The sequence below is a fragment of the Lynx rufus genome, unplaced genomic scaffold (assembly GCF_022079265.1).
Source record: "Lynx rufus isolate CCGP_SWC_20201006 ecotype Redwood Valley unplaced genomic scaffold, mLynRuf1.p SCAF_9, whole genome shotgun sequence".
Taxonomy (NCBI): Eukaryota; Metazoa; Chordata; class Mammalia; order Carnivora; family Felidae; genus Lynx; species Lynx rufus.
Genome location: NW_025814897.1, coordinates 101,132,711 through 101,160,054, shown reverse-complemented (window position 1 = coordinate 101,160,054; position 27,344 = coordinate 101,132,711). Strand labels below are relative to the sequence as shown.

At 37.6% G+C, this 27,344-nt stretch overlaps 2 protein-coding genes and 1 pseudogene across 2 annotated transcripts; 1 reads left to right on the top strand and 2 right to left on the bottom strand.

Moving 5' to 3' along the window:
• Positions 1–664: 664 nt before the first annotated feature.
• On the bottom strand, positions 665–1,600 carry LOC124506177 (olfactory receptor 4P4-like). The gene has a single exon (XM_047072195.1). It carries the CDS (start codon positions 1,598–1,600, stop codon positions 665–667), a length of 936 nt encoding a protein of 311 aa, XP_046928151.1.
• Positions 1,601–12,964: 11,364 nt separating this feature from the next.
• On the bottom strand, positions 12,965–13,894 carry LOC124506144 (olfactory receptor 4P4-like). Its single transcript, XM_047072160.1, has one exon. It carries the CDS (start codon positions 13,892–13,894, stop codon positions 12,965–12,967), a length of 930 nt encoding a protein of 309 aa, XP_046928116.1.
• An 11,943-nt stretch (positions 13,895–25,837) lies between these two features.
• On the top strand, positions 25,838–27,017 carry LOC124506037 (olfactory receptor 4C16-like; annotated as a pseudogene).
• The last annotated feature ends 327 nt before the right edge of the window (positions 27,018–27,344 follow it).

Here is a 27,344-nt window from a genome sequence, read left to right as displayed (position 1 = left end):
TCTGTCTTTCCACATTCTGAACATATATGATGTAATAAACACTATAACGGAAATGTAAATTACCACCTGTTCCTTTGTCCCCGCCTATGAAATTTTAAGGCAGATGGGATTGGGAAAAGTTGCTGTAACTCCCCAGGGGACCAGTGTAGCCACGCCTTCTTCTTTGCAACTCTAAAGCAAATTATCTGCCTGAATTTTTTTCATCACATAATTTATTGCAGAGTGTGATCACATAAGATTCAGATGAATATTCTACAGGAAATAAAATTCGATAATTAAAAACATTCTGTTTTAATTTCGGAAAACCACTTTTAAACTTGTTCATTTCTCCAGAGGGCCAAAATGTTGTCGAATCCCCATGTATCAATTTCATATGCAAATGAATATTAAAATTCGCTGTCAGCCTCACAGCTCCATAACTGACTACTGGGTATGACAGCCCCACCGTTCACTCAGCCTGGAATATGTTTAATATGCAGATGCCCTAAGCCAATCTCAGTTCTGCTGGTAAAATTGTCACCTTGCTCACAATGCTTCGGCTCATCATCTCTGACATTTATAAAGTGAACGATTTGGTTTCGGTGATCTGAACACCAACAAGCTCTCTGATTCCAAGTCTACTTTTACTCCTGCATAAACTTTTTAGCATATTGAATAGGACAAATCAATTGTGTTTTTCTCCTGAAAATATCATTTGAAACCAAACTTTTCTCATCATGCTTTTCATCTCTGTATTTCTCAGGGTGTAGATTAAGGGATTGAACATAGGAGCGATGATGGTGTAAAATAGAGCGAATATCTTGTCCTCGGGGAACGTGGTCGGAGGTCGAAGGTAGGCAAAGATTGAAGGCCCAAAAAATAAGATGACCACAGTGATATGAGACCCACAGGTGGAGAGGGCTTTGCGTCTTCCTTCAGCCGACTGATGTCTTAAAGTGAATAATATGACAACATAAGACCCAAACAAGAGAACAAAGGTCACTAAAGCGACCAGACCTGAATTGGCAACCACAAGGACACCAGTGATGTAGGTATCAGTACAAGCAACTTTCAGCAAAGGGAAGATATCACAATAGTAGTGATTGATTTCGTTGGGGCCACAGAAAGGCAACTGGAATATCATAGAAAACTGAGAAAAAGAATGGACGGCCCCACCAGCCCAAGCAGCCAAGACTAGGAGATTGCACCTTGCTCTGTTCATGATAAGCAGGTAGTGGAGAGGTTTGCAGATGGCAGCGTAGCGATCAAAGGCCATGACTGTAAGGATGAAGATTTCAATCATTCCCAAAAAGTGCAAGGAAAAGACCTGTAACATGCAATTACCATAAGAGATGGTTTTTCTGGCCAGCAGCAGATCACCTATCAGTTTGGGTGTCACACAGGAGGTGTAGCAAATGTCCATAAAGGATAAGTGACCGAGGAAATAGTACATTGGTTGGTAAAAAAGGGCACTGCATCGAATGGAGAGAAGAATTAAGAGATTTCCCACCAAAATGGAAACATAACAAAACAAGAAGAATACAAAGCAAAAAATTTGTATGTTCTGGTTATAGGAAAGTCCCAAAAGAATGAATTCTGAGATGTTCCTCTGACTTCCCATAAATTGTGTGCTATGTACAGATAACTGAGCATCTGGAAAGAAAAAATTTGAATGAAAACATTGATAATATTAACACAATCATAAATAAATTTCTAATTAAAGCAAAAAGCTAACTCAACAAATCACAGAAGGTAAATCATAAATCAATATTATTATGTTTTTTTTCTTGGGAATCAACTGCTTCCGCTATGATTTTTTAATTTTTTCAAATAGTCTGTCATACTGATAGTGTTAAAAATACATTTGATTAAATTTTGAAAATATCATGATTTAAAAATTACTATTTTCCAAACAGAAGTTCTACTACTGTTATTTATAACATTGAGATAACAGTGGCATTGATTTAATGCATAAAATTTATCTTATTCCTCATTTCCCTTGTGTTCATTACTCACAACAGGCTTTTCATTCCAGGTAAAGCTCTTTCCCCAGCATGATATGGAACATTCTCCTGAATTGCCTGAAGACATACAATCAAGGAATGCAGTTGCATTTAAAAACAAAAACAAAAGCACATTTGCCTAAATTGTGCGTTGAGTGATTAGGATTGCAAGTAATACTCTTTGAAATACAAGGGTGGGAATGGAATGGGTAGCACATAACCAAAAGTCGATCTTGCTGGCTATGTTATGACACAAAAATAGTTGAAAACACAGCACAGAGCAGATTTTATCAGTGACATCTTGAGAAAGAATTAGAAAAAATATGTAGATCTCTTATTTTGGTTTTAGAGTACATGCATGTTTTAAGGTAAACTCCATCGTCATTAAACTTAATAATGGGCATAAATTAAAAAAAAAAGAAAGCACTAATGGAAATGGAGGACTTTGTAGTCTCCCTTTTTTAACAGGAAGATAACAGGTCTTAGCCTCAAAATTGTGCACAAGTTATGCTTCCTTCATAAAAGTTAATGTGTTTCTTATATCTTTGTGTACATTGTTAGAGTTGCAGTTGCAAACCATAACTAACTTAGGAAAATACTATACTGCATTCCTTTATTATTTTTTATATTTATTTATTTATTTATTTGGAGAGAGGGAGTGTGCAACAGGGACAGACGGAGAAAGAGAGAGAGAGAGTGAGAGAGAATCCCAAGCAGGATCTGTGCTGTCAGTGCAGGGCCAGACACAGGGCTTGATCTCAGGAACTGCGTCATTAACTGAGCCAAAATCAATAGCTGGACGCTTAACCGACCAAGCACCCCTACCTATATTGCATTCCTTCAAGTAAATATACATAAAATCTGAAATTGAGGTAATTTTTAATTACCTATTTAATTAATTTAATTTAATTTTTAATTACCTATTTAATTAATGATAGGTCTAAATAATTATTACTACATAATTATTACTCAATAATAATTACTAAATAGCAATTATTACTAAATAATAAGTCCTGTTATGATAATGACTTAAATCTTAGTATTCATCGAATCCCACCGTGTTCTTTTCAGTATGGAAAGAACAGATTAAGAAAAACTAAGTGAATGTCCCAAATCAGAGAGCCAATACACTGAAAAATTTACGATTTCATCCCCTAATTCTTGTTCATTTAGTGCAGTTTCCCACAGAAAAGGGGCATGCATCTGAGAAGACAGCAGTGGAGGAAATATAATTTTCATCTCATGAGAGGTGACAGACTCCCAGATCGCTGTAAAATATACGATAGTTCTACGAGTGAATGCGTGGTGTAGCACATCTCCTCTTTGAAACCATCAGGCTTTCAATCTGACCACCGCAGCTGTAACTATTCCAACCTGTGTGTTTATGGAAATATCATCACTCCTTGGGGGCACCAGAATGACAACGGCACCAACGTCCAGAGAGAGAAATTGTAGTAAGAAAAATAAATGGCATGGTTTGAGACCCTCAAAGCATAACAGAAAAATGAAGCAAAGGAGGCATTACCAAGTAAAACAATAAGTGATCCTACAAAAGCAATATAGACAGGATTCGAACTGATGGAGGAGCACCTGATCGGCTCAGCCGGTTGGGCTCCAACTTCGGCTCAGGTCGTGAATTTCACGGTCCATGAGTTCAAGCCCCACATCGGGCTGGCTGTTGTCAGCACAGAGCCCGCTTCAGATTCTCTGTTCCCCTCTCTCTGCCCTTCCCTCATTGTGCTCTCTCAAAACTAAATAAAACATTTAAGGAATGACACAGAGGGTAAAGGAACTTAGAGAGCAAACGACTCGTATTCAAGCGTTGCTTATATCTCAGTAAACTTCTGATGCTATTGGTCACCTAAGGCTTTCAGTGGTCACCTGTTTGATATCAAGTGAAATCATGTGAACTGATACGTGGCTACTTTTTTTTCTTTGTCTTCAATCTCGATATTTAAGCTTTATATAGAAGCTGACATCTAAATCTAAAAAACCCTTCCAGATCAGAAGAGGCAATAATCACCCAGCACGAATTTAGACTATTGCCACACCTTACTCCCCCAAATTTATGTGTTTTGCACTCTGTTGCTACCCATGGTGGAATTTTAATGAGAATAAATGAGACCATTTTGGATTTCCCCATTCACACAAGCAGTTCTCACTTCTACAGGACATTGATCCTTTCTAATCTTGGACTTCAACGTCTGTAACTGTGGTCTAGACACATCACCCAAGGAAAAAATGAGGAATGCATGAGTTTATGAAACATAATCACCAAAGAAAATTGAGACTACATTGCAATTATACACCTTTTCCTTATGTTCTCTGCTCTTTGAGTGAAAGGGTTAAGAATTAAATTGTCCTCCAAATACACATACATCCTGAATCAAATCCCTTGAAATAAACAAAAGCAAAACTGCGACAGAGATTTTAGAAGGACCATCAGAACAAACCTCAATGTGGATAATGTTTTGGTGGAAAATAAAATCAGTTGGGTGAAATACTGGTTACCTGGGGGAATTTCTTTACATGTAGTTTTAAATACGTTGACTGTTTTTCATGTTACCAAAATTAAATGAAAAAGTCAATTTGTGCCTTTTGTAGTATTGTTTCACAGTCCTGTTCACCCCAGGAGTTAAGACCAGCTTTGTAAAACTACATTTCCTATAAGTCAACTGGGGTCTGTATATACTAATTACATACATTTCTACTGATGTGATCAACGTGTCTTACTACAAACTTACCTTACCTGATTATGATGAATCTAGAAAACTTAAAGTGATGATTCATTTGAAAGATAGGAATTTCTTCAAAGGTGGAAGGCTGGAAGGAAACTGGCAACCTAAAAATTTTATTATTTTTAGCATGTATTCTTCAAAAGCACAAACTCTATAAGACACAGTAAGAAATAAATATCGCAAAATCTCTTTAGTCTTGCTTAAATTTTGACATACCATGTGAGACTGTATATCCTTAAAACAACACAATAAATGTCAAATAGATCTAGTGAGCCTAAAACAAGGATTTTAAGAGTGATTACCTGCACATCCGTTGTAGATGGTCTTCAAGGTAGTTTTAAATTACTCAGGAAAATGTCGTGGTCACACATACCCCCCTTCAGTTACAGTTGGTAACCCTTCACTTGCGTTTATGGTTGAAAATATGAAACTAGAAAGCAGTGATTGAAACAAACCTAGGTACATTCTCTAAAAGTATCTACAAACACTGCTTTCCTTGAATTTCCACGAGGAGAGTAGCACTGTTTTGCTAAGTGAATGAAGATTTAAATATCGCTGAAAATGATCCTGATTCACACAGAAGCATGTATTCACTCCACAAGTGAGTGATCTAGGATTTTAAATGCTAGTAGAACTCCCTGGCACCTGCTCATACTCAGAAGTAAACAAGAACGTTTCAAAATATATGTGCAGTGTGCATATATATATATATATATATATGCCGTAGGAGTCACTCACCTTCTTTGAGCGTATGGCTGCAAGAAATTTTCTCTGAAAGAGACATAAACTGAGAGGAGATCATAAGAACTTGTTGACTTGGAAATTTTAAAAAATTCTTTTCCCAGAAGCATTTCTTAAGAAATCCTCAGCAAATAATACTAATCAGCTGCCCTAGGTCATATTCCCTAGGCTCATAGGAATTTTCAGGCTTTATCTTTATTTTCTCTTTTAGCATTAGCCAAGTTCTGGGCACTGTGTCTCTAGAGACTGCTATTGTTATTCGGATCCAAAGTAGATAAAGAAATTCTGCCAGTTCTGATCAATTTCTTCCTCTGAAAAGCAGGATGGAAATTTGGGTAATCCTATGGGAGCAGTGGGATTCTTTTGGAGGAGGTCCCTATTCCCAGAGAGGAGAAGGTAAAAGAAAATCAGAGAGAGAGAGATCCAGAGTCCTAACAAAAGTCATTAACAAAAGCAACATAAGATGCATAATATTCAGTTAACAATTAAGTCAAAGACTGTCACCCCACTATTCTCCTGGACCAGTAGCCACACTCTACAGTAATTAACTGTCATTGCTACAATGGAAGGTTGGGTTGTGCAAAGAAAAAAAATAGCAAATTAATTAAAACGTAAAACAAATTCCCCACTCCTATCGGTAGATTGGAAAAGGACCCACCAGGTTTGGTGAAAAGTATTGGAGAGTATAATGAAGTTAGGAACCAACAAAATATGTACACATCTATTCTAATTATTACCAGGCACTTTCCTTTGTGTGGTTGCAGGGCTGCAAGGTGTATAGATTCAGGATCATGTGCACTGAAATTCGGGTGGACTCCCTTTTTGCACAAGAAGTCTATATACAGGGGCGCCTGGGTGGCTCAGTCGGTTAAGTGTCCAACTTCGGCTCAGGTCATGATCTCGTGGTTCATGAGTTCGAGCCCCGTATTGGGCTCTGTGCTGACAGCTCAGAGCCTGGAGCCTGCTTTGGATTCTGTGTCTCCCTCTCTCTCTGACCCTCCCCCCATTCATGCTCTGTCTCTCTCTGTCTCAAAAATAAATAAACTTAACGTTAAAAAAAAAAGTCTATATACATATGAGCTCATTTAAGACTTCAGAAAATCAGTATTTTGTAGTATCCCAGCTAGATCAGAACAATTCACTTAGTAAGCTAATCATAACATTTATAAGCATTTTTTAATTACTATAGGTCAATCACTGTTTTAAGAATTTTAAGTGCATTATCTGATTTAATTCTTAAAAAAAAATTTCATGGTAATTATTGCCTCTATTCCTCAAAGCAAAAAAAAAAAAAAAAGAATCTTCTAGAGTTTAAATAGTTTGTTCAAGATAACAGAGGTGGTTTCAAAAATGATAACAATACGTCTGGTGTTCATAACATACGTAGAAGTCAAATGTGTAAAAATATTCCATCAAGGCTGGAAGGAAAGAAATAGAAGGATATTATTGCAAAGCTATCATACTGTACATAAAATGGCATCATAGGAACACTCAATTGATTCAAGAGAAGGAAGACAAAGAAAACAGAGAAGAACAAATAGAATTAATAGAAAGGTATTACAAGATGATAGACTAACACTCAACCTTATCAATAATCACATTAAATGGAAATAGTCTAAACAGTAAAATTAAAAAGCAGACCTTGTCAGGTAGTATACAAAAACAAAACAAAAATAAAAAACCTCTACAACCTAACTACATTTTGGATACAGAAAATGTATTTTACATATGAAGGTACAAATAATAGTTTAAAGGTAAAAGGATAGAAAAGATAAATAATGCTAGCGAAAAGAGATGTAAAGGTTTTTTTTTTTATCAAAGATAATTTAAGATTAAAGAATATTACTAAAGATAAAAAAGTTCATGTCATACGGGAAAGGGGTCCAGTGATCAAGGAGTCATAACTACCTAAATGTTTGTGACCCCAATAACAGGGCTTCAAAATTCATAAAACAACAACTTATAGAATCTTAAGGGAAAATAGACAAATTCACAATATAGTTGAATATTTCAGAACTCATCTGTCAATAATTAATGGAACAAGTAGAAAATCAGCAAAATAATAGTGGACGAGCAAAACCATCAACTGTCTTGACTTTTGTCTACATGAAGTACTTCATATAACTTTTTCAGAATACATATTCTTGCTAAGTGTACTCAGAACATTTACTACGACACATCATTTTCTGGGTCCTGAAGCAAGTTTCAATAATAAAAGGACTCTAGTCTTTCGAAGTATGTTTTTTGATTACAGTGGAATCAAATTAGAAACAGAAAGAAATCTAGGAAATTTCCAAATATCTGGAAATCATATAGCACACTTCCAAGTAACCTCATGGGTCAAGAAGAAATCAAAAGGGAAATTAGGAAGTCCCTTTATATGAATGGGAAAGGAAACAAAATATATCAGAGTTTGTGGGATCCTGTGAATACAGGACGTGGAGGGAAATTTATTGCACTAAACATCTATACTGGAAAAGAAGAAAGGTTTCAAATTAATGTCCTCAGCTGCCAGTTTAAGATTAGAAAAAGAAAAGTACACCAACATGAAAAAAAGGACATAATAAAGACCAAAGTAAACATCCATGAAAAACAAAAGAAAACCAATTGGGAAAATTGAACACAAAAATCTATTAAAGAAATTCAATAAAGTTGATAAGCCTCTGGCCAGATTGATCAGGAGCACAGAAAAGAAGATACAAATTATCAATATCAAGGATGAGAGAATTGGCATCACTACAAATTTTGCAATATTAAAAGTCTACATAAGAATAGTATAAACTATTTTATGTCTAAAAATTCAGCCACTTAGGTGAAAATCTTCAAGATGGGCAAAAGATTTGAAAAGACATTTCACCAAAAGGCATCACAGCATTTTAGTCATGTCAAAATAAGTGCATGAAAATCTGCTCAACGTCATTAGTTATTTACGAAATGCGAATTAAAGTAGCAACTAAACATCAGTTCACAGGTTTCGAAATGGCTAAAATTAAGAAACTTAGTATATGAAGGGCGGAAGAGCAATGAGAACATTCATAAACTTCTTGTGGGGAGGTACGCAGGTATAACCACCTTGAAAAACCAGTGAGGTGGTTTCTTAAAATGTTAAACGTATACCTACAGATGACCAACCATTCCCTACATAAACATTTGCCAAACAGAACTGAAAGCATATGTTCACATAGAAACTTACACATGAATGTTTCCGAGCAGCTTTATTTGTAAGAGCCAAATAGTGGAAACAACGCGAGATTGTGGAATTTGCAGAGTGGAATACCACTCAGCAATAAAAAAGGAATCAACGGCTGAGGCATGCAACAGTATGGATTAATCTCCAAATAATTATACAGAAAGAAGCCCGCCAACATAGAATATATACTGTATGATAAATTTGCGCAAAGATCTAGAGGACACAAACTCGTCTATAAAGACACAAAGCACATCGAAAACTTTTCAGAGGGAGGGATACGCTCACCATCTCGATTATGGTGGTGGATTCCCAGGCGTATACTTATGTCACAACTTAATGAGATTGGACATTTTAAATATGTGCCGTCTGCTGTAGGTCAGTGATACTTGAATACAAGTGTTAAAAGTAACCTAGGACTGAGGAAGAGTACCCAAAGAACGAACTTGGAAGAGGAGAACCATTGCCAAGGTTGGGATTCAGACACGGTTGGAAAAAGTGAGATTGCAGATGGTGCCAGAAAAGCCAGTCACCCAGCAAAGCGGGACGTGCCTCTCGAATGCAGTACTGTGCAGGCTTCTGGACGGCTCTGCTTAGCTTGAGTGCAGAGAAGCAGCTAAATGAGGGGCTGCGCGAGGCTTGGAGTATGCAGTGGTCTTTCACAGAAGAGCCTAGTAAACAAACTTGCATGGCTGTAGGCTGGCTGGCGCTGAGCGGGGAGTGCTCCGATATAGTCAGGCCTTGTGAACCAAGAGGCTCACGGGAAATGTCTGCTTCCGAGGCATCAGGAGGGTCAAGTGCTAATGCGTTTGCCTGCTCTCTCCTTTTCATGATTGTAGTTCCAAATTTCATGCCATATAATATCCTTTGTAAAAGCGCAGGACTATATTTTAATCTATTATGATAATCTTTGTCTTCCTACTAGAGAATTTAGTCCATTGTGTTCATTTTGTTTTATATATTTGGACTACCTTCTTACCATGACTTTTGCTCCTTTTTTTTTTCAACTTTTCCCAATATGTCTATTTTTTCTCTCCTTGTTTTTTTTTTTGTGTGTTTTTTTTGTTTTTGTTTTTGTTTTTTTTTACTTTTTAATTGGATGGGTCTCCTTTCATTCCTCCAGTGTATTTTTACCTGTCTACCTACTGAACCACCTTCCTACCAGCCTGTCTCTTTCCTGTTATTTTAGCTACATGTAAGAAATCATGGCTGTACATTGATGCTAACAAGTGTCCGAACCTGACATTATTACCAACCCCCTCCCCCCCATCCCACTGAATGGTACATGGTACTTAACAACCCTTTTCTTCTGATCATTTTCTTCCATCTCATAATATGTCGTGGGCCAGGATCTTGTCCTCCCTTCTATGTTTCGTCTCATGTTTTAGACAAGATGGCTATTTTAATACAATTTCTAGGTTTATAAATAAGTCTACCATTTCCATCATTATCCGTTCCTCCGGGGACCTCTTTCTTCTCAGACTTCTTCCCTTTTAATGAAAACGTCCTTCACAACTTCTTTTAGGGAGTGTAGGTTTGTAGTCAATTCTTGGTTGTTTTTCACTGTTGTTTCATTGAACTGAAAAGTCCTCATTTTACTCTTCTTACAAAAATACAGAAGCCAAGGGTGACATTTTTCTTTTAGTACTTTCATTATGCAATTCCATTATCTTCTGTTTTCTACTCAATGATTTTGTTTTCTACTCAATGATTTAAATTATTATTAATTGGTAATAGTGTTTTCTATGATTCTTCGTAAGAGCAACTCTTAGGGCGCCTGGGTGGCTCAGTCAGTTAGGCGTCTGACTTTGGCTCAGGTCATGATCTCATGGTTTGTGGGTTTGAGCCCCGCATCGGGCTCTGTGCTGACAGCTCAGAGCCTGGAGCCTGCTTCAGAATCTGTGTCTCCCTCTGTCTCTCTGCCCCTCCCCTGCTCATGCTCTGTCTCTCTGTGTCTCTCAATAATGAATAAATGTTTACAAAATTTTTTTAAAAAAGCAACTCTTTCTCCCTCCTCTGAATATTTTCTAAAGATTATTTTCATCAGTTCTCAAAAAATACTAATACTTGCCTTTTTAAAAATATTTTTGTCTCACTATTACCAAACACTAGAGTCTGACAAACATAGGTTGCTTTCTCTTACTTCATTCATGATGTCTCTTAAGAGATCTATTTTTTTTCTATCACTCTCCTCTCTAATTCTGTCTTCTGGTAATTTGTTAACATCTGAAATTTTATTTACTGAGTTTTTCTTAAGATATAGCTACTCTGTTTTATCCATCAAGTTTACAATTAAAATATTCTTTTTTTTATTTCCTAAATTATTTTAACACCCTGGATAATTTTGAGAATCCTAATACAATATCATGCTTTACATATTATTTTTTTATTTTTATATCATAACTATAATCATATTCTATTTGTCTCTGATAACTGCCATAAAAGCTGTCATTGTATGACGTATTCCGCTTAAAGCTGTTTCTCACATTACTTCCTCCTCTATCGGTAGTTTTGCTGTGTGATCAGATACTTTTAAACAAAAATTAAATATTACCTCTCTCATTTTTGTTGTTCTATTCAAGCCTGTTTATTCTAATTATGGCAGAGACAGTAGCCCCTGGAAGATGTTATTTACTCTACTGTGCATTTCTGCACATGTATATGGATGGGTGACAATCCAATGATGGCATGTTATGTAGAGCCTACCTTTCTTTTTTTTTTTTTTTTTTTCAACGTTTATTTATTTTTGGGACAGAGAGAGACAGAGCATGAACGGGGGAGGGGCAGAGAGAGAGGGAGACACAGAATCGGAAACAGGCTCCAGGCTCCGAGCCATCAGCCCAGAGCCTGACGCGGGGCTCGAACTCACGGACCGCGAGATCGTGACCTGGCTGAAGTCGGACGCCTAACCGACTGCGCCACCCAGGCGCCCCTAGAGCCTACCTTTCGTATCTGGAACCACTGCCCTTATTTGGAGCCCCCCAAAATATTTGTTTTCACTTTCACTAGCTAAATAAAGAATTTTGCTAGTCATGCTCATTATGACAAGCAAATTCATATATTCCAGTGAATATCTTACGTATTACAATTTCCCAATTGTGACCACTTATGTGTGAATCTTGCTAACATAACCTAATGCTCTGTTTCTGGGGGTTGTTCTGAGTTATGAATGCTCTTCTAAGAGTTTTCTTCTTTCTAAGAGTTGTGTATCTATGATAGACAGGTTGGTTTGTATTAATTAACATATTACATACCCTATTGTGAGGGTCCTAGAAGTGCCAAAAGTTTTACATATTTCTAAGCCATTTATTGCATTCATTCTAGTGGTTTTCTATTGATAATTTTTTTATTTATATAGTTTTATGCCAGTAATGTATTAGCAAAGTATTAACACAAGCATACAACCACTGCCCTAAAATGTTAAGTATTAATTACAATATAAAGTTTGTTAAAGAAACAATTAGAGGGTCGGTATTCACCAAAAGAAATGTTCATGAATATTCAAAGAAGCTACTCATAATGATCTTAATGGGAAACTACCCAAATGTCTAGAAACAAGGGAATGGATAAATTAACTGTTACATACTCATACAATGAAACAGTATATGTCAATGAAGACACTCAGAAAATGCACAAAACATGAGGAATGAATCTCACAAACGTAATGAGCAGACACTAAGAGTGTGATCAGCATCACTATTTTTCCACAAAATACAAGAGTATGTAAAACCAGTTGATTTAGAGACAAGATAGCAATTACCTTTGGGAGGTTAGTAATTATGCAGAGAAATGAGGAGGACTTCAGGTGCACTGGTAATTTTCTAACACTTCATCTGGTCACTGATTACCGGATACCGCTCAGTTTGTGGGAATGCATGAACCATACATAAACAATAAGTGCAATTTTCTGTATTTAGAGTTGAGTAAAAAGCTGAAAAATGGAAGGTGATATTTTATTCAGTTCTTTAGCATTTTAAGGTGTGAAAACACGCATGCTCCATTTTATCTTTTTTTTTTTTTTCTGGCACAAGAGCCAAATAGTGCTATAATCTTTCGCCTTTAAAATATCATTAATTTCATATCACATAAACACAATTCTTAATGACTATGTCAAGTGGAAGAACATCTGAATAAGAATGATACTCAATTTGTTGGTGAGCTGTTACCATAGGATCATAAAACAACAGAAGGGTGTGCTTCCTGCTCGCCCACTTATCCCTCCAAGCAGCAAGGCCAGGAGCTGATAAGAATGGATCTCATCCAAGTCCTGGGTTTCGAGGAACCATGGCCTGAAAATCCGAAAAGCATCTGCAAAACTACTTTCCTTCCGAGAATATATGACGACACCACACTTTCTTCATGGCTTTCTTCATCTCTGTGTTTCTCAACGTGTAGATCAGAGGGTTGAACATGGGGGCAATGATGGTATAGAAAAGAGCAAACACTTTGTCTTCTGGAAACGTTGTGGCTGGTCTAATATAGATGAACAGTGCAGGTGCAAAAAACAAAGCCACAACTGTGATGTGAGCACTGCAGGTGGAAAGAGCCTTGCTGCGACTCTCTGCAGAGTAAGCCCTGACACTGCACAGTATAAAAAAGTAAGACAACATCAGCACGACGAAGGTCACCAAAGCAATTAGGCCTGAATTGGCAATGACTAGGAGACCTATGAGGTGTGTATTAGAACAGGCTAGTTTCAGTAAAGGGTACACGTCGCAGAAGTAGTGATCTATCTCATTGGGGCCACAGAAGGGTAAGAAGATGATGAGCAGGAACTGGCTGGCAGAATGTACAAACCCCCCAGTACAGCAGGCTGTGATGATTGTGTTGCACCTCTGTCTGCTCATGATGACCGTGTAGTGCAGGGGCCTGCAGATGGCCACGTAGCGGTCATAGGCCATCCCCGTGAGGATGAAGATCTCGATGCCTCCAAATAAATGTGTGCTAAAGAGTTGTGTCATGCAGCTACTGTAGGAAATGGTCTTCCTCTCTGCCAACAAGTCAGTCATTAGTTTGGGTGTCACGGTGGATGTGTAGCAAAGGTCGGAGAGTGAGAGGTAATTAAGGAAAAAATACATGGGTTGCTCAATTAGCTGACTGCCCATGATGGAAATTATTACGAGTGAGTTTCCTATCCAAATAGCAATGTAGCAAAATAAAAATAACACAAAACAAAGGGTTTCAATGTTCTTGTTTTTGGAAAGTCCCAAGAGAATAAATACAGTGACATTATTGCTTTGATCCATGGTCCAACGTAGATGGCATCCATGAAATCACCTGAAATATACAATTCATGAGGCCATATCTGAAGCTTCTCGTGGGTAGAATGATAATCATATCCTATTCAAGGAATTTACTAGCTTTAATATGCCTCATTCAAATATGTCAGAGAATAAAAATCAAGCATTCAAAGGGCCGCCTGGGTGGCTCAGTCGGTTAAGTGACTGACTCTTGGTTTTGGCTCAAGTCATGATCTCAGGGTTTATAAAATCAAGCCCTGCATCCGGCTTCACACTTACAGTGTGCAGTAGGCTTGGGATTCTCTCCTTCCCTCTCTGACCCTACCCCCAGCCCCCCAAAATAAATAAATAAATAAATAAATAAATAAATAAATAAATAAACATTAAAAAAATCAAGTATTCCATTAAAATGACTCTCTAAGGAGACTCCACGACCTAATAGCAAATTGTGATCAATGTCTAGCTTAGTCAACATGATTGCCTGTGATCAATCCAGAATCAAATCTTAGATGCTCCTGAAAACATGGCACTGACTGTTTAGCAATGTGTGCCATCAAGTATTTTTATAATCTGATGCTCAACCTTGACCAGATATCTTCATGAGGTCTGCATTTTCATCCTATGTATTTTCAGCCCTAACTTTATACCGTACCTGGCTTCTCTATCAACTCCTATTTAAGTTTCTTCTTCAACCCTTTCTATTACTGAGCAAATTAACATGGTCACCCACACAATGAATAATCCTGCTGTAAGGCAGATGGAATTTTAAAACAAAAACATTAATTTCCATAGTGGAATTTTAAGAACTTGAATGAGTTTAAGAAAAAATTATAGAGAAATAACTTCAGGATGATTCCCCAAATCAGATTATACTGATATTAACCAATAAGTTAAAGAGGCTATTTTAATTTGCATAAAATTATAATACTGAATATATTACTGGCTTGAATCCTTCATTAAACATACTTGAAATATGTTTCTTATCTTTGGTCAAGCATAAAGGCTTTTTACATAATTTTAAGTCTATAAGCGAAGAAAGGCTTAGAATGTTCTCAAGCAAAGCCATTTCATCAGTCCGTCTGCATTTATTAGGACTTCGCTAATAATATTACTTAATCTCTATTTGTCTCAGTTCAGAAGGCTACAGCTATGCTTAATTTCCTGACATCAGTTCAACTTCTTCACAGACATACGGCTACTATGATTGCCTGGCACATATTTTAATCTCTTTAAAAATATTATGTGCATAATCGAATCATTCATTGTAATTTGAGGTAAATCCCTGGTTACACGCCTTAATTTAGCCACTAACTTCATATAGGACCTTCGCAAAGCAGTTAATTTCTTTTAAGAAGTTTTTCTTCATTTGAAACCTGGGAAAATATACCCTGCTCTATATAATTCAGACTGGTTCTGAGACTTAGCTTTGATTATAGATGAGAAACATCTTTTAAAAAAATAAAATAGTGCACACATGATAGTATTATTGTATTTAAATTAATGTACACAAAGAAAAATAACTTCGAATTACTCTAGTTTACAGAGGTTAAGGCACTTGTACATAGTAGCACATTAGTATATAGCAAACAAGGGTTTATAACCTGAGTTTTCCAATTCCAGTGCTTGTGTTTCTTAATACCTCACTATACATCCTTTCAAGGGAGAAATAATGAAGCAACAACATAAATTTAACACGAACCCCGGCTGGCCCAACTCGGAAATTTGCATACATTTCTGAGTGTTCCAGACAAAACCAGGATCTCTCCTGAATGGATCATGGTCCCATTTTAGCCACTCACATTTAAATGGAAAATGTGTCAATGGAAACACAGAACTATAAGATAGGCTCAAGTCTCCATGAAAAACCACACACCAAATCAGTTCAGGATTCTGGAATAAATAAGCCAACTCTAGAAAGAAACAAATGTACAGCTCACGTGCTTTTGTGGGAAGCAATATATTTCTTATTCTCTCAAGCATGAGTAGTGATATTGCATGCTTAGCTATTGGTCACATAACAAAAATAGTTGGAGAAAAATATTTGAGTGCATGCCCTAATATTGCCACACCTTGCATTTGGGACCCCATACACTCTTGGATAATAAGTTTCTTAGGAAGAATGAAGGCACTAGCCTCGATTATCCTATCATATGTCTTTTCCAGAAATAAAATTACTTTATTTGTGATCAATGTCTTACTGACCATCTCCCTAAAGTTATCATAATTGGTCCTTTTGATGTGCAGTCATCCAATAAAAAAGGCAGAATTCGCACATGACTTTGATCTCAGTTTTCTAGAATGTGTCATGCTACCCTCAGTAGACAACCAAGATCTTTCAATTTAGTCTTTTCTTAAACCAAAAAGTTTTAGAGTATAGAATTCACAGCAAAGTCTACTTTAAAATTAGCTGCTAATTAATGTTTTCCTAACATAATAGTTAAAAATATTTTTTCAAAATTATTACAGATTTATGCAGAATAATGGTAAAAAATTACTCACCGTTTTTTTTTCTTTGCACTGACTTTGAGTCTGTCCTTTTATATTTTTTTAATGTCCTCTCTTCACTGAAATTGCATTCTTTAACTATTTGAATGACTATCTTTCAAGTTTCCGATTTGGAATTTTAATCAGCTCAGTGAGTGTTACCCATGAGTTTCACTGCCTAATTTCCTTCGATGCACACATAAAAATTTAGAAAATTCATGCATTTTTTTTCACTACCACCACCTATCATACCTTCATTTCAAACAAATGATAGGAGGTCACACCTCAGGAAAGAAAAAAGCTGAAAGGCAAGACGAGTACTTAGTTTTCCAAAACTAGTCAAATCCCAGTTTATACAGACTCAGTATTTGTATCACTGCATTATTCCTCAGGGCTTCAGCCTTGAAACCAATGCTAAATAAAATTTCAAATATTGTTTATATCCTCCAAGTACATGTGTTTCCTCCCAAGGTATTGCTTATTTAGTTTGAGTTAATTTTTTTATGTCCCCAAGTAATCAATTCACCGGTCATTATCCTCTTAGATCCAAGTTACTACAGCAGATTTACAACCAGATGGCAAATGCCCTGCAAAAAAAGGTACCTCTGCAGCGTGAGATCCTTGGTCCTTGGTGACTGAGATCTGCTGTTGATGCAATTTGACTTTCTTTTTTCCCTTTGCTATCATCTGGGGATCAAACTCTAGATATGGCCGTTATGTTAAGAAATGATACCCATCCGTTCCCACATAGTGTTTTTATCATTCTCTGGGGGAAGAGGATGCATGTATTTTTTAACACACTTCCATTTGAGGTAAGTTTTTTAAGGATGTGTTGCCATTAAGGTAAATTTCCATTTAAGGTAAATTAATTTCCATTTAGGCAAACCTTAAGGAAACTTACAGGCATTGAACTTTCTTTCATGTCCTTTGAGGGTTATGAAAGGCTCACTGAAATAATTTGCCAACAGTGGAGATGAACATTCTATAATTTTGCTCTAGTCTTATGTCATTTTCAATAACCTTTCCTCTGTTTACATCTATATTCAAAACTGATGTTTGATTCTGCTTTGCCCTCTGAGCTCCACTAACCGTAGGAAACACTTAGTAAACATGTGCTTTATGTCAGCCATGAATCACTGGTGGGGTTGAGCTTATTTCACTTTATAACAACTCTACGCAATAAATACTATTACCAACCTCATTTCACATATGAAGGAACTGGGGCAGAACAATGTGATAATACATAGGATTCCTGTAAAACAGAGGTGACACAACGAGATAGAGCACGAGCCTGTGGAAGGACAGAAATGCTATCTTTTGTCCTAAGAGTTAATGGGTTTATAATCATTTGTTATTTTCTACATTAATGGTTCTTTGGGGGTCTTATTTATAAAAAGTATAAAACTAGCCAGAGGTCATAGCCCTTGAAAATTGGCACAAGCTGTTAGTATGTTTTGCTTCTGAAATACAAATTACCAAGGGATTCTGGGAATCTCCTCGTGATCAGTCTATTTCCTACAATCCAACTAAACCTTTCTTTTTCCAATCTTTTTCTCTTGTGGTTAGAGGTCTCCCTCAAACTTGATTTAGTATGTTTTTACATCTCCTTCAGACCTCAGAATTTTCTCCATGGGATCTCGTATCCCTCTTCTCTTTTCTTACATACCTTTGCCTTCACTCTCCCATTCCTTCTAGCTACATACTTGTTTGCTCAAAAAACTCATCTGCTCCGTGGATACTCTTCCCCTTCAAAAAATAATCTAAGTGTATCTTCCTGGGTCCCTTAAAATACTTTCATATCTATGATGCATTTTGAGCTATTTTGTGTAAACTGTGTCATGGGTGTAAGTTCATTTTCTGTATGTGGACATCCAGTTGTTCTAGCACTGTTTGTTAAAAACACTATCTTTTCTCCACCAAATCACCTTTTTCTTTTCGTTCCATTGATCTTTGTGTATACGCTTTTCACCAATACCAGACCATCCACTGATAGCACACTATCTTGATTACTGTAACTTTATAGCAATTCTAAATTAATATGTAATTAATTCTAATAATATGTAATTGATTCTAAATTAATAGTAATATGAGTCCTGCAACATTGTGGGTTTTTTTAAAATTATTTTTGCTATTCTAGTCACTTTGCCTTTTCATATCAGCTTGAGAATCACCTTGTTGATATTTAAAAAAATAAAAATTGCTAGGATTGACACCTTAACACTACTGCGTCTTTTAGTTATGAATTGTGTATATTCTCCATTTGCTGAGATCTTCTTGATTCCTTTCAATATTGTTTTATAATTTTCTGCTTATAGATCTTGACCATATTTCATTAAATTTATATGCAAACAAGTTTTATTATAATTTTTAAAAATTTTAGATTTTATTTGTCTATTCTTGGCAATCAATTATGCATGTTGATAGTGTATCCTATGAACTTGCTAACTCACTTGTTAGTTTCACAAGATACTTGTAGATTCCTTGACATTTTAACATAGGCACTTGTGTTGCATAGAAATAAAGACAGTTTTAGTTGTTTTTTTACTTTGTATGACTTTTTTTTTGGTCTAATAAATCAGCTAGGACTTTCAGAACAATGTTGAGTAGTCGGTGGTGAAAAAGGACATTTTTGCCTTGTTCTAGATCACAGAGGAGAATAAGTTAGTGTCTTACCATTAAATATTGTATTTGCTCTTGGTTATCCCTAGATATTTTTTATTTGGCCAATGAAGTTCATTTTGTTCCTAGATTGTCAAGGATTTTAATCACAACAAGATGTTGAATTCTGTTGAAAGCTTTTTCTACATCTCCTGATATGATATTATGGTTCTCTTAATTTGGTCTGTTAATATGATGAATTACATTGATTGTTTTTTTAATTGTCAAACAAGGCTTTTATTGCTCGGATGAACCCCCTAGACTGTGGTGTATTGGTTTTTATTGCAGGATCTGATTTACTAATGTTTTGTTAAAATTTTTCATGTCTGTGTTCAAGAGAAATAATGGTCTTTCATTTTCATTTCTTGTATTCTGTTTCATAAATAGAATCCTGTTGTTATCAAAAATATATTATACATTATATTTGTATTTTTTATTGAAAAAGTTTTTTTTTTCAATATATGAAATTTATTGTCAAATTGGTTTCCGTACACCCAGTGCTCATCCCAAAAGGTGCCCTCCTCAATACCCATCACCCACCTTCCTCCCCTCCCCCCATCAACCCTCAGTTTGTTCTCAGTTTTTAAGAGTCTCTTATGCCTTGGCTCTCTCCCACTCTAACCTTTTTTTTTTTTTCTTTTTTCTTTTTCTTTTTTACATTTTCTTTCCTTCCCCTCCCCCATGGAAAAAGTTTAATGCTGAGTGCTGCTTTCCTATTAATCTACTACCTAAAGGCATCATGACACAGTGGAAAGAGCGGAAATGAGCAAGATAGGCAGGTGGATCTGGGTGAAAGCTGAGCTCTGCAACAAACTGTGGGTGATCTTAAGGAAGTCACTTTACTTCTTCAGAGCTCAGCTTTCAACTTTGTAAAGTGGAAATAATTACATCTACCTTTTAAAGTTACCATTAGGATACAACAAGAAATAAGAATCTCATGCATTACACGGCATGTACCCCTAAAGCAAACCACCAATCACTATTGAGCTACCCATAGTAGGTGTTAACCGATATTATTTTCTTTATTTATTAAAGAAATGACAATTCATTAAGCATTCCGTAATGGTATACTTTGTTCTTTCTTTTATTATGCAACGTTTCGAGGTAGTATAGTATCACACTTAAGAATTTCAGCAACCTTGGGGCACCTGGGTGGCTCACTCAGTTAGGCATTAGACTTTGATTTTGGGCTCAGGTCATGATCTCACAGTTTGTGAGTTGGGGCCCTTGTCAGGCTCTGTGCTAACAGTGTGGAGCCTGCTTGGGATTTTCTCTCTCCCTCTCTCTCTGCCCTTCCCCCCCCCACCAAAATAAATAAATAAGCAAACTTAAAAAACAAAGAGTTCCAGCGAACCAATGATGAGACTTGAGTTTGAATCTTAGCTCCACTGCGTGCTGGTGAGTCCATTTGGACTGAATACCCAGCTTCCCAAACTCAGTCTCCTTACCTTTACAAAAGAGATGAGAAATTCATGTAAATTGACTCACAAAGTACTTCAAAAATATAAGCAATTACATTTACATTTACCTATCAAGAATCCCATATGACATCTTTTTTTTTTCTGAATTCCTTTGGTTGTAAATATGCCAAATCTCCATCAGTTTATACAAAGGCAATGTCAACACAGAAACACCTGCAGACATCTGCTTTCTGCCTCTTACACTTAACCTTCCCAGCCAAATAAGCCACAATAATGTTTATTTATATATATATAATTATTATTTATTATTATTTTATTATATTAATATATATTATATATATTTATATATATATACATAAATATTTATTTATTCACAAGAATAAACCTTCATTGTAGGACATGTGTGCCCTCTAAGTCATGCCAGGAAGGTAAAGAAGACATCTGGTTTCAGCAAGGTGCACAGCCATGTCTGAGCTAGTGGCTCTCCACCCTGGGCAAGGTCTGCAAATAGCTCTGTTAGTGAAGCTGTAAGATTCTTGCCCATCCCCAGTGAGAATCCCAGTGTAACAGAAATGCCGAAGTAAGCACCATTTGGAAACACTCCTTTGCATCCAGTCAGCCTTTTGCCTGGATTAGCCTCCAACTCAACTACATTTTGAGGAGCCACGTAAGTAAGTTCACAGGAAAGCCGGGCCAGACAGAAAGAACATGATGGAATCAATATTCTTGCAAGGAAGGGTCCCCACTTTGTTCCGTCCCTGAAAGACAAGCTTACCTTGTGGTTAACTCAGTATCATTTACAACTTCAGGCTTCAAAATGGGCATGAGAATGTGAGGAGGTAAAAGGGACTTGATCAGCTTGATCAGTACGAACAGGAGGCCACAATGCCTAGGCAGCCATTTCCGGGGAGAAAAGGAGTCCCCAGGAAACCAGGGTTCTCCTCATGCCTCCGTCAGACAAAGAAGATGCAAACCTAATTTCAGCCCTGAGTCATGCCCCCAGCCCTGACAGTGTGCAAGCCATTTCCAGATTCTGAGATGGAATATGCAAATGGGGATGGAGAGTCAATAAGAAAACAAAAAATGATTTTCGCACCAAAGGTCAAGAAGGATGAGGGCTTTTTGCCTCCTCTGTTCTTCGCCGGTTCTTCTTCCTCTTCCCTCTCACCAATTCTCTCATTATCGTCTATCCCTGAGTTCCAACTCAAGAGAGGGGCCAAGTCCAGAAATGGATTCTGTCAGGCCAAGAGCATACCTGTTACCTCGTTGGTCTCTCAGCTGCCTCATGTCTCTCCCCACCCGCCCATATCTTTGGGCTCCTGCTTTAGCCACCACACAGCCTCAACTGTGGCACTTCTCACTCAAATACAGGGAACAGCCTCCCCCTGCCCTCCTAAAACCAGTCATAGTAATGTTACTGCACGTGTGCTCAGGGACTGCACAAGGACTTTTCCTTTATTATGCCCAATGCTTCCAAAGACTCTGGGAGGATATTATTATTCTTATTATTGTTATTATCCCCAACGTCATGCAAAATGCACATTAGGTCACATCTGGATTTTCAGCTTTTTTCCCCAGCATTGTTCCTTAAACCCCAACCAAACTGACCTTCTCAACTGTTGCCCATTCAAGCCTGGTAGTTCTTTCCCTTTGCTTCTTGCTTGTGGTTTCCTTCCAGTGAGCATGCTCTCTTATTTCAGACCTATCCTTTTTTAAAGCTGATCTCAAACACACCTCCTGCATGAGGACTTCTTATTCCTCTCGGCCAAAAAGAGCACGTTCTCTTAATTATCACAGATACTCTTGTACCACCTTTTAGGACCTCCGTTTGATCTTTTGCATCTCTCTCTCTTTCTCCTCTGCTAGACTGCCCATATTTTCAAGAGACTGAATATCATGGCACTGATGTCTGTGTTTGGCATTAGGCACACAACACGCATTTGCTCAAAGAGTGTCATCTGGATAAATGCCAACCTTGAGGAGAAAACCTAATCTCTGTAATGTCTTAGACATCTGCTTCTCTCATTGATTAGCTTACTTTTCCTAATTTACCTTTTCACTCACATGTAAAAACCAACATCAAAGTAAGCCCCCTATAGTATTATATCATTTTTCAAAGTACATCAAATGATGACTACTTTTTTAAATTTTTAAATTTAAATTTAATTTTTTTTTAATTTTTTTTTCAACGTTTATTTATTTTTGGGACAGAGAGAGACAGAGCATGAACGGGGGAGGGGAAATTTAATTTTTTAAATTTATTTTTTTTTTGACAGAGACAGTCAGAGACAGAGACAGAGTGCAAGCAGGGGAGGAGCAGAGAGAGAGGGAGACACAGCAGAGAATCCGAAACAGGCTTCAGGCTCCGAGCTGTCAGCACAGAGCCCAATGCGGGGCTCAAACTCACACACCATGAGATCATGACCTGAGTTGAAGTCGGTTGCTCAACCGACTGAGCCACCCAGGTGCCCCTAAATGATGACTATTTAATCAAGGTTCTGGTTGGCTCCACAGTAAATGGACCCTAACAAGAAATTAAGGGAGAAATCTATACAGAAAACTTTCTGTGCCTATACAGGTTTTCCAAGATTATCCACATTTTCATCTAGATGAGTTTGCACATTAGGAGAAATATGTTAGTATTTTGCTTCATCCTTTTCCCTATCCCTTTCCAAAAGTGGTGACAACAGCCACAAGAAAGAGGTGAAAATGTGGAGATGTAGAAAATAAAAGGATTTGTGAATTGATCTGATTTGTTACTGCTACATTTCTATAGCAGTAACCATCTGAATATAAAAAGAAAACCAGGGCACCTGGGTGTCTCAGTGAGGTAAACGTTCAACTCCTGATTTCAGCTGAGGTCGTGATCTCATAATTTGGGGGAGGGAGCCCCACATCAGGCTCTGTGTTGACAAAACAAACTCTGCTTGGGATTCTCTCCCTTCCCCATTCTCTCTCTCTTTCCCCCAAAATGGATAGATAGATAGATAGATAGATAATTTAAAAAAGGAAACCAGTTCCCCAAATATTTCTTATATTAAGAAGTTTGATATTAAGTGAAATGTCCCCTTGGATTTATCTTTTTTTTTAAATTTTATTGTAATTATTTGGAGTTGATATGTAGAATTTAAAACCTGACCAATCTTGCCAAGGTTGTAAGAGAAATCTACTACCAAGTATAAGCAAGGATAGTATTCAAACAGTAGTCTTACCAATTTTATTAAATGTCTTTATTTCCTAGATGCCAAATCTTAAAAAGAGCTCAGGAAACAGAATTAACTTGCTCTTTTCCATAACTTTTGTGAATGTTGGGCTAATTGCTAAACTCTCTAAGCCTCATTTCCTGTATTATAGAATTAGGTAATATCATATAACTCAGAAATACAACGAGGAATACAAGAAATAGTATGAAATACCCCAGTGTCATATGTGGTTCATAACCACACATGTTAGTTTCCTTTTTATTTATTTTTTATTTTTTGAGTGAGAGTCTCTAAAATTGTCACAAGCACATACATAATTAATTGAAAAAAAAAGAAAAGGGTTTTGTTCTTGAAATGATGGTCATGAAAATATTGTAAGACAATTTATTGGAAGTATGGATGAGATTGGGGAGGAACACAATAGGAAGAGGAAGTCCTCCAGGTTATATTTAAATACACCACATTTCAGTTTATATTGGTATTTGCATATAGTGTCCCTTCCAACATCATCTTGATAAAAGGCTTTTCTTGAAATTTTGGTCAAGAAAACATTTCAAATTAAAAAAAAATCTTCATTGAAAGAAATAACATTTATTTATTTTTTTAATGTTTGTTTCTGACAGAGAAAGACAGAGACAGAGACAAGCAGGGGAGGGGCAGAGAGGGAGGCAGACACAGAATCCCAAGCAGGCTCCAGGCTCCGAGCTGTCAGCACAGAGCCCGACGCGGGGCTCGAACCCATGAACCGCGAGATCATGACCTGAGCCGAAGTCAGATGCTCAATCGACTGAGTCACTCAACCACCCCAACATTTCAAAGTGATCATTGACTTTGCCAGGACTGAAAAGAATTAGGAATCAATCAGTTACTGACTATATGCTATGTTCTTTTTAAAATCACATCTTCTTCCCATTTCTGCTTCTCTGCTCTGTTCCCTGAATGTGCAGCTTAAGGGGCTACAATCATGATCTGGTCCTACATCAAATGCCAGGTGATACCCATGCACAGCCACCCAAGATCTGAGACGCTTACGTTAAAACGTTGATTTGTGAATATATGAACGATGAAGTTTATCTCTCTCTTTTCACTTACAAATGTATATCCAGAGGCTCTGAGGGCTCTCAGGTTGCCGTTCAGAAAATGGAGAAAGAAAAACAGAAACAGGGATGTGTGAGATATTTTCAAATATGAAAGAATATTCACTTCTGTTCGTTTGTATTGATCAAGTCCTACGTATCACAAATATGCTTGAAATTTCCGGCATATTATTTAAATGCTGTATTTCGTGTTCCTCCTTTAAAGCTGCTATATGTGAGAAGGTATGCAGAGAAGCAGAAGATGTTGGATTTACAAATAATACATTTATAAAAATACGTGTAACAAATACATGATATATAAACATATGCATCAAAAGGACATTCTTTATAAGATTGGGAGTGACATGTGAGGTCACATGAATCTTCATGAACCTCCAAGAACAGTCAAATCCTGTAAGTTGAGCAATATACGATGCAAAACAGGACCCCAGTATTTATTAAATGTATTTAAAATATAAATAAAGAAGGAAATAATAGTATGGGGCCACATAACTTAATTTTATAATCACTGAATTGGCAAAATCAATCAGAATCATGTCAAATCTAGCAGGGGGTTATATTTGAAGAGTGCTAGGGGTTCCCTGGGTGGCTCAGTGGGTTAAGCATCCGACGTCAGCTCAGGTCATGATGTCACAGTCTGTGAGTTGGAGCCTCGCGTCCAGCTCTGTGCTGACAGCTCAGAGCCTGGAGCCTGCTTTGGTTTGTGTTTCCCTCTTTCTCTGCCCCTTCTCTCCCTCTCCCTCTCTCTCTCTCAAAGTAAATAAACATTGAGGAGTGCTGAGAAAGGTGTCACACTAGTAAGATAATTTGGGACTCATAATGCCCATTGAAGTGGTCATTAAAAATTAAAAACAAAATACTGTAGTGACATGGAAAAAAAAACACCCACAAAATGTACCTGATGAGGAATATTTATTTTTGCTGAAAATATCCCACAATCACACACGGTATCATGAATTATTTTGCTTAAAATATTCCATAACGTCTCCTAGCACACCGTAAATCAATTTCTTTATTTTTTCACAGACAAATCTTTTCACACTTCCCCTTCTCACTCATGATCATGCAGCTGAATAATGTTAAATTTTCCTGCTCCAGTTGACAGGGGATCCTGTTAGGAGGAAAACAGCGTTTGTCATTTTCTTGCTTCTCTATTCGGGCATGTTGCTGGGTAACGTTCTGATCATTACCACTGTCAAGGCCCCCCCGGGGAACTCAGGAGTCCCGTGTGCTACTTCCTAGCCCACCGATCCTTATCTGACACCTGCTCCTGTACTTCCTTAGCCCCTGGAATGATTGTGGATGCCCTTTAAAAAAAGACCACTATCTCTTTCAGTGAGTGCGTGATACAGGTCTTCCCGTTCCATTTCTTTGGCTGCCTGGAGATCTTCATTCTTATCCTCATGGCCACTGACCTCTATGTGGCCATCTGTAAGCCCCTGCACTACACAACCATCATGAGTCGACGGGTCTGTGCTGTGCTGGTGGCTATGGCCTGGGTGGGGTCCTGCGTACATTCTTTAGCTCAGGTTTTTCTGGCCTTGAGTTTACCCTTCTGTGGTTCCAATGTGATCGATCACTATTTTTGTGACTTGCAGCCATTGTTGAGACTCGCCTGTACAGACACTTACGTAATCAACCTACTCTTGGGGTCCAATAGCGGGGCCATTTGTACCCTGAGTTTTGTCATGCTGATGTGCTCCTATGTTAATATCTTGTATTCTCTGAGAAACCACAGTGCTGAAGGGAGGAGAAAAGCCCTCTCCACCTGTGTCTCCCACATCATTGTGGCCATTTTGTTCTTCGGTCCTTGCATATTTATATACACACACGCCCTGCAACCACCTTCCCCATGGATAAGATGACAGCTGTGATTGGAGCGCCTGGGTGGCTCAGTCAGTTAAGGGTCCGACTTCAGCTCAGGTCATGATCTTGCGGCTCATGAGTTCAAGCCCCAGGGTCCAGCCCCATGGTCAGGCCCCACCGTAGGGCTGCGACCAGCAGCATCCCGCTGCCACCGGCTCTGTGCCGACAACTAGGAGCCTGGACCCTGTTTCAGATTCTGGGTCTCACTCTCTGTCTCTGCCCCTCCCCCACTCGCGCTCTGTCACTCTCTCAAAAATAAACTTAAAAAAAAAAAGATGATAGCTGTGTTTTATACAAATGGGAAATGTTTGCTCAACCCTCTGATTTATATGCTGAAGAATGCAGCAGTGAAAAGTACCATGGGAAATTATGGCACAAGAAGTCGATCTCAGATGGCTAAACATGAATGGAAGCTTCAAGTATTTCTTCATAGTTTGGGCATACCTAGAAGCCTATAAAGAATATAATATTTTTTCATGTTTATTTATTTATTTTTGAGAGAGAGTGAGCACAAGCATCAGAGGGGCAGAGAGAGAGAGAGGGAGACACAGAATGTGAAGCAGGCTCCAGGCTCCGAGGTGTCAGCACAGAGCCCCACACAGGGCTCAAACCCATGAACCGTGAAATCATGACCTGAGCCGAAGTCGGACGCTTAACCGACTGAGCCACCCGGATGCCCCAAGAATATAATCTTCTCATGGTTGAGCTAATATAATCCCGTCCTGGG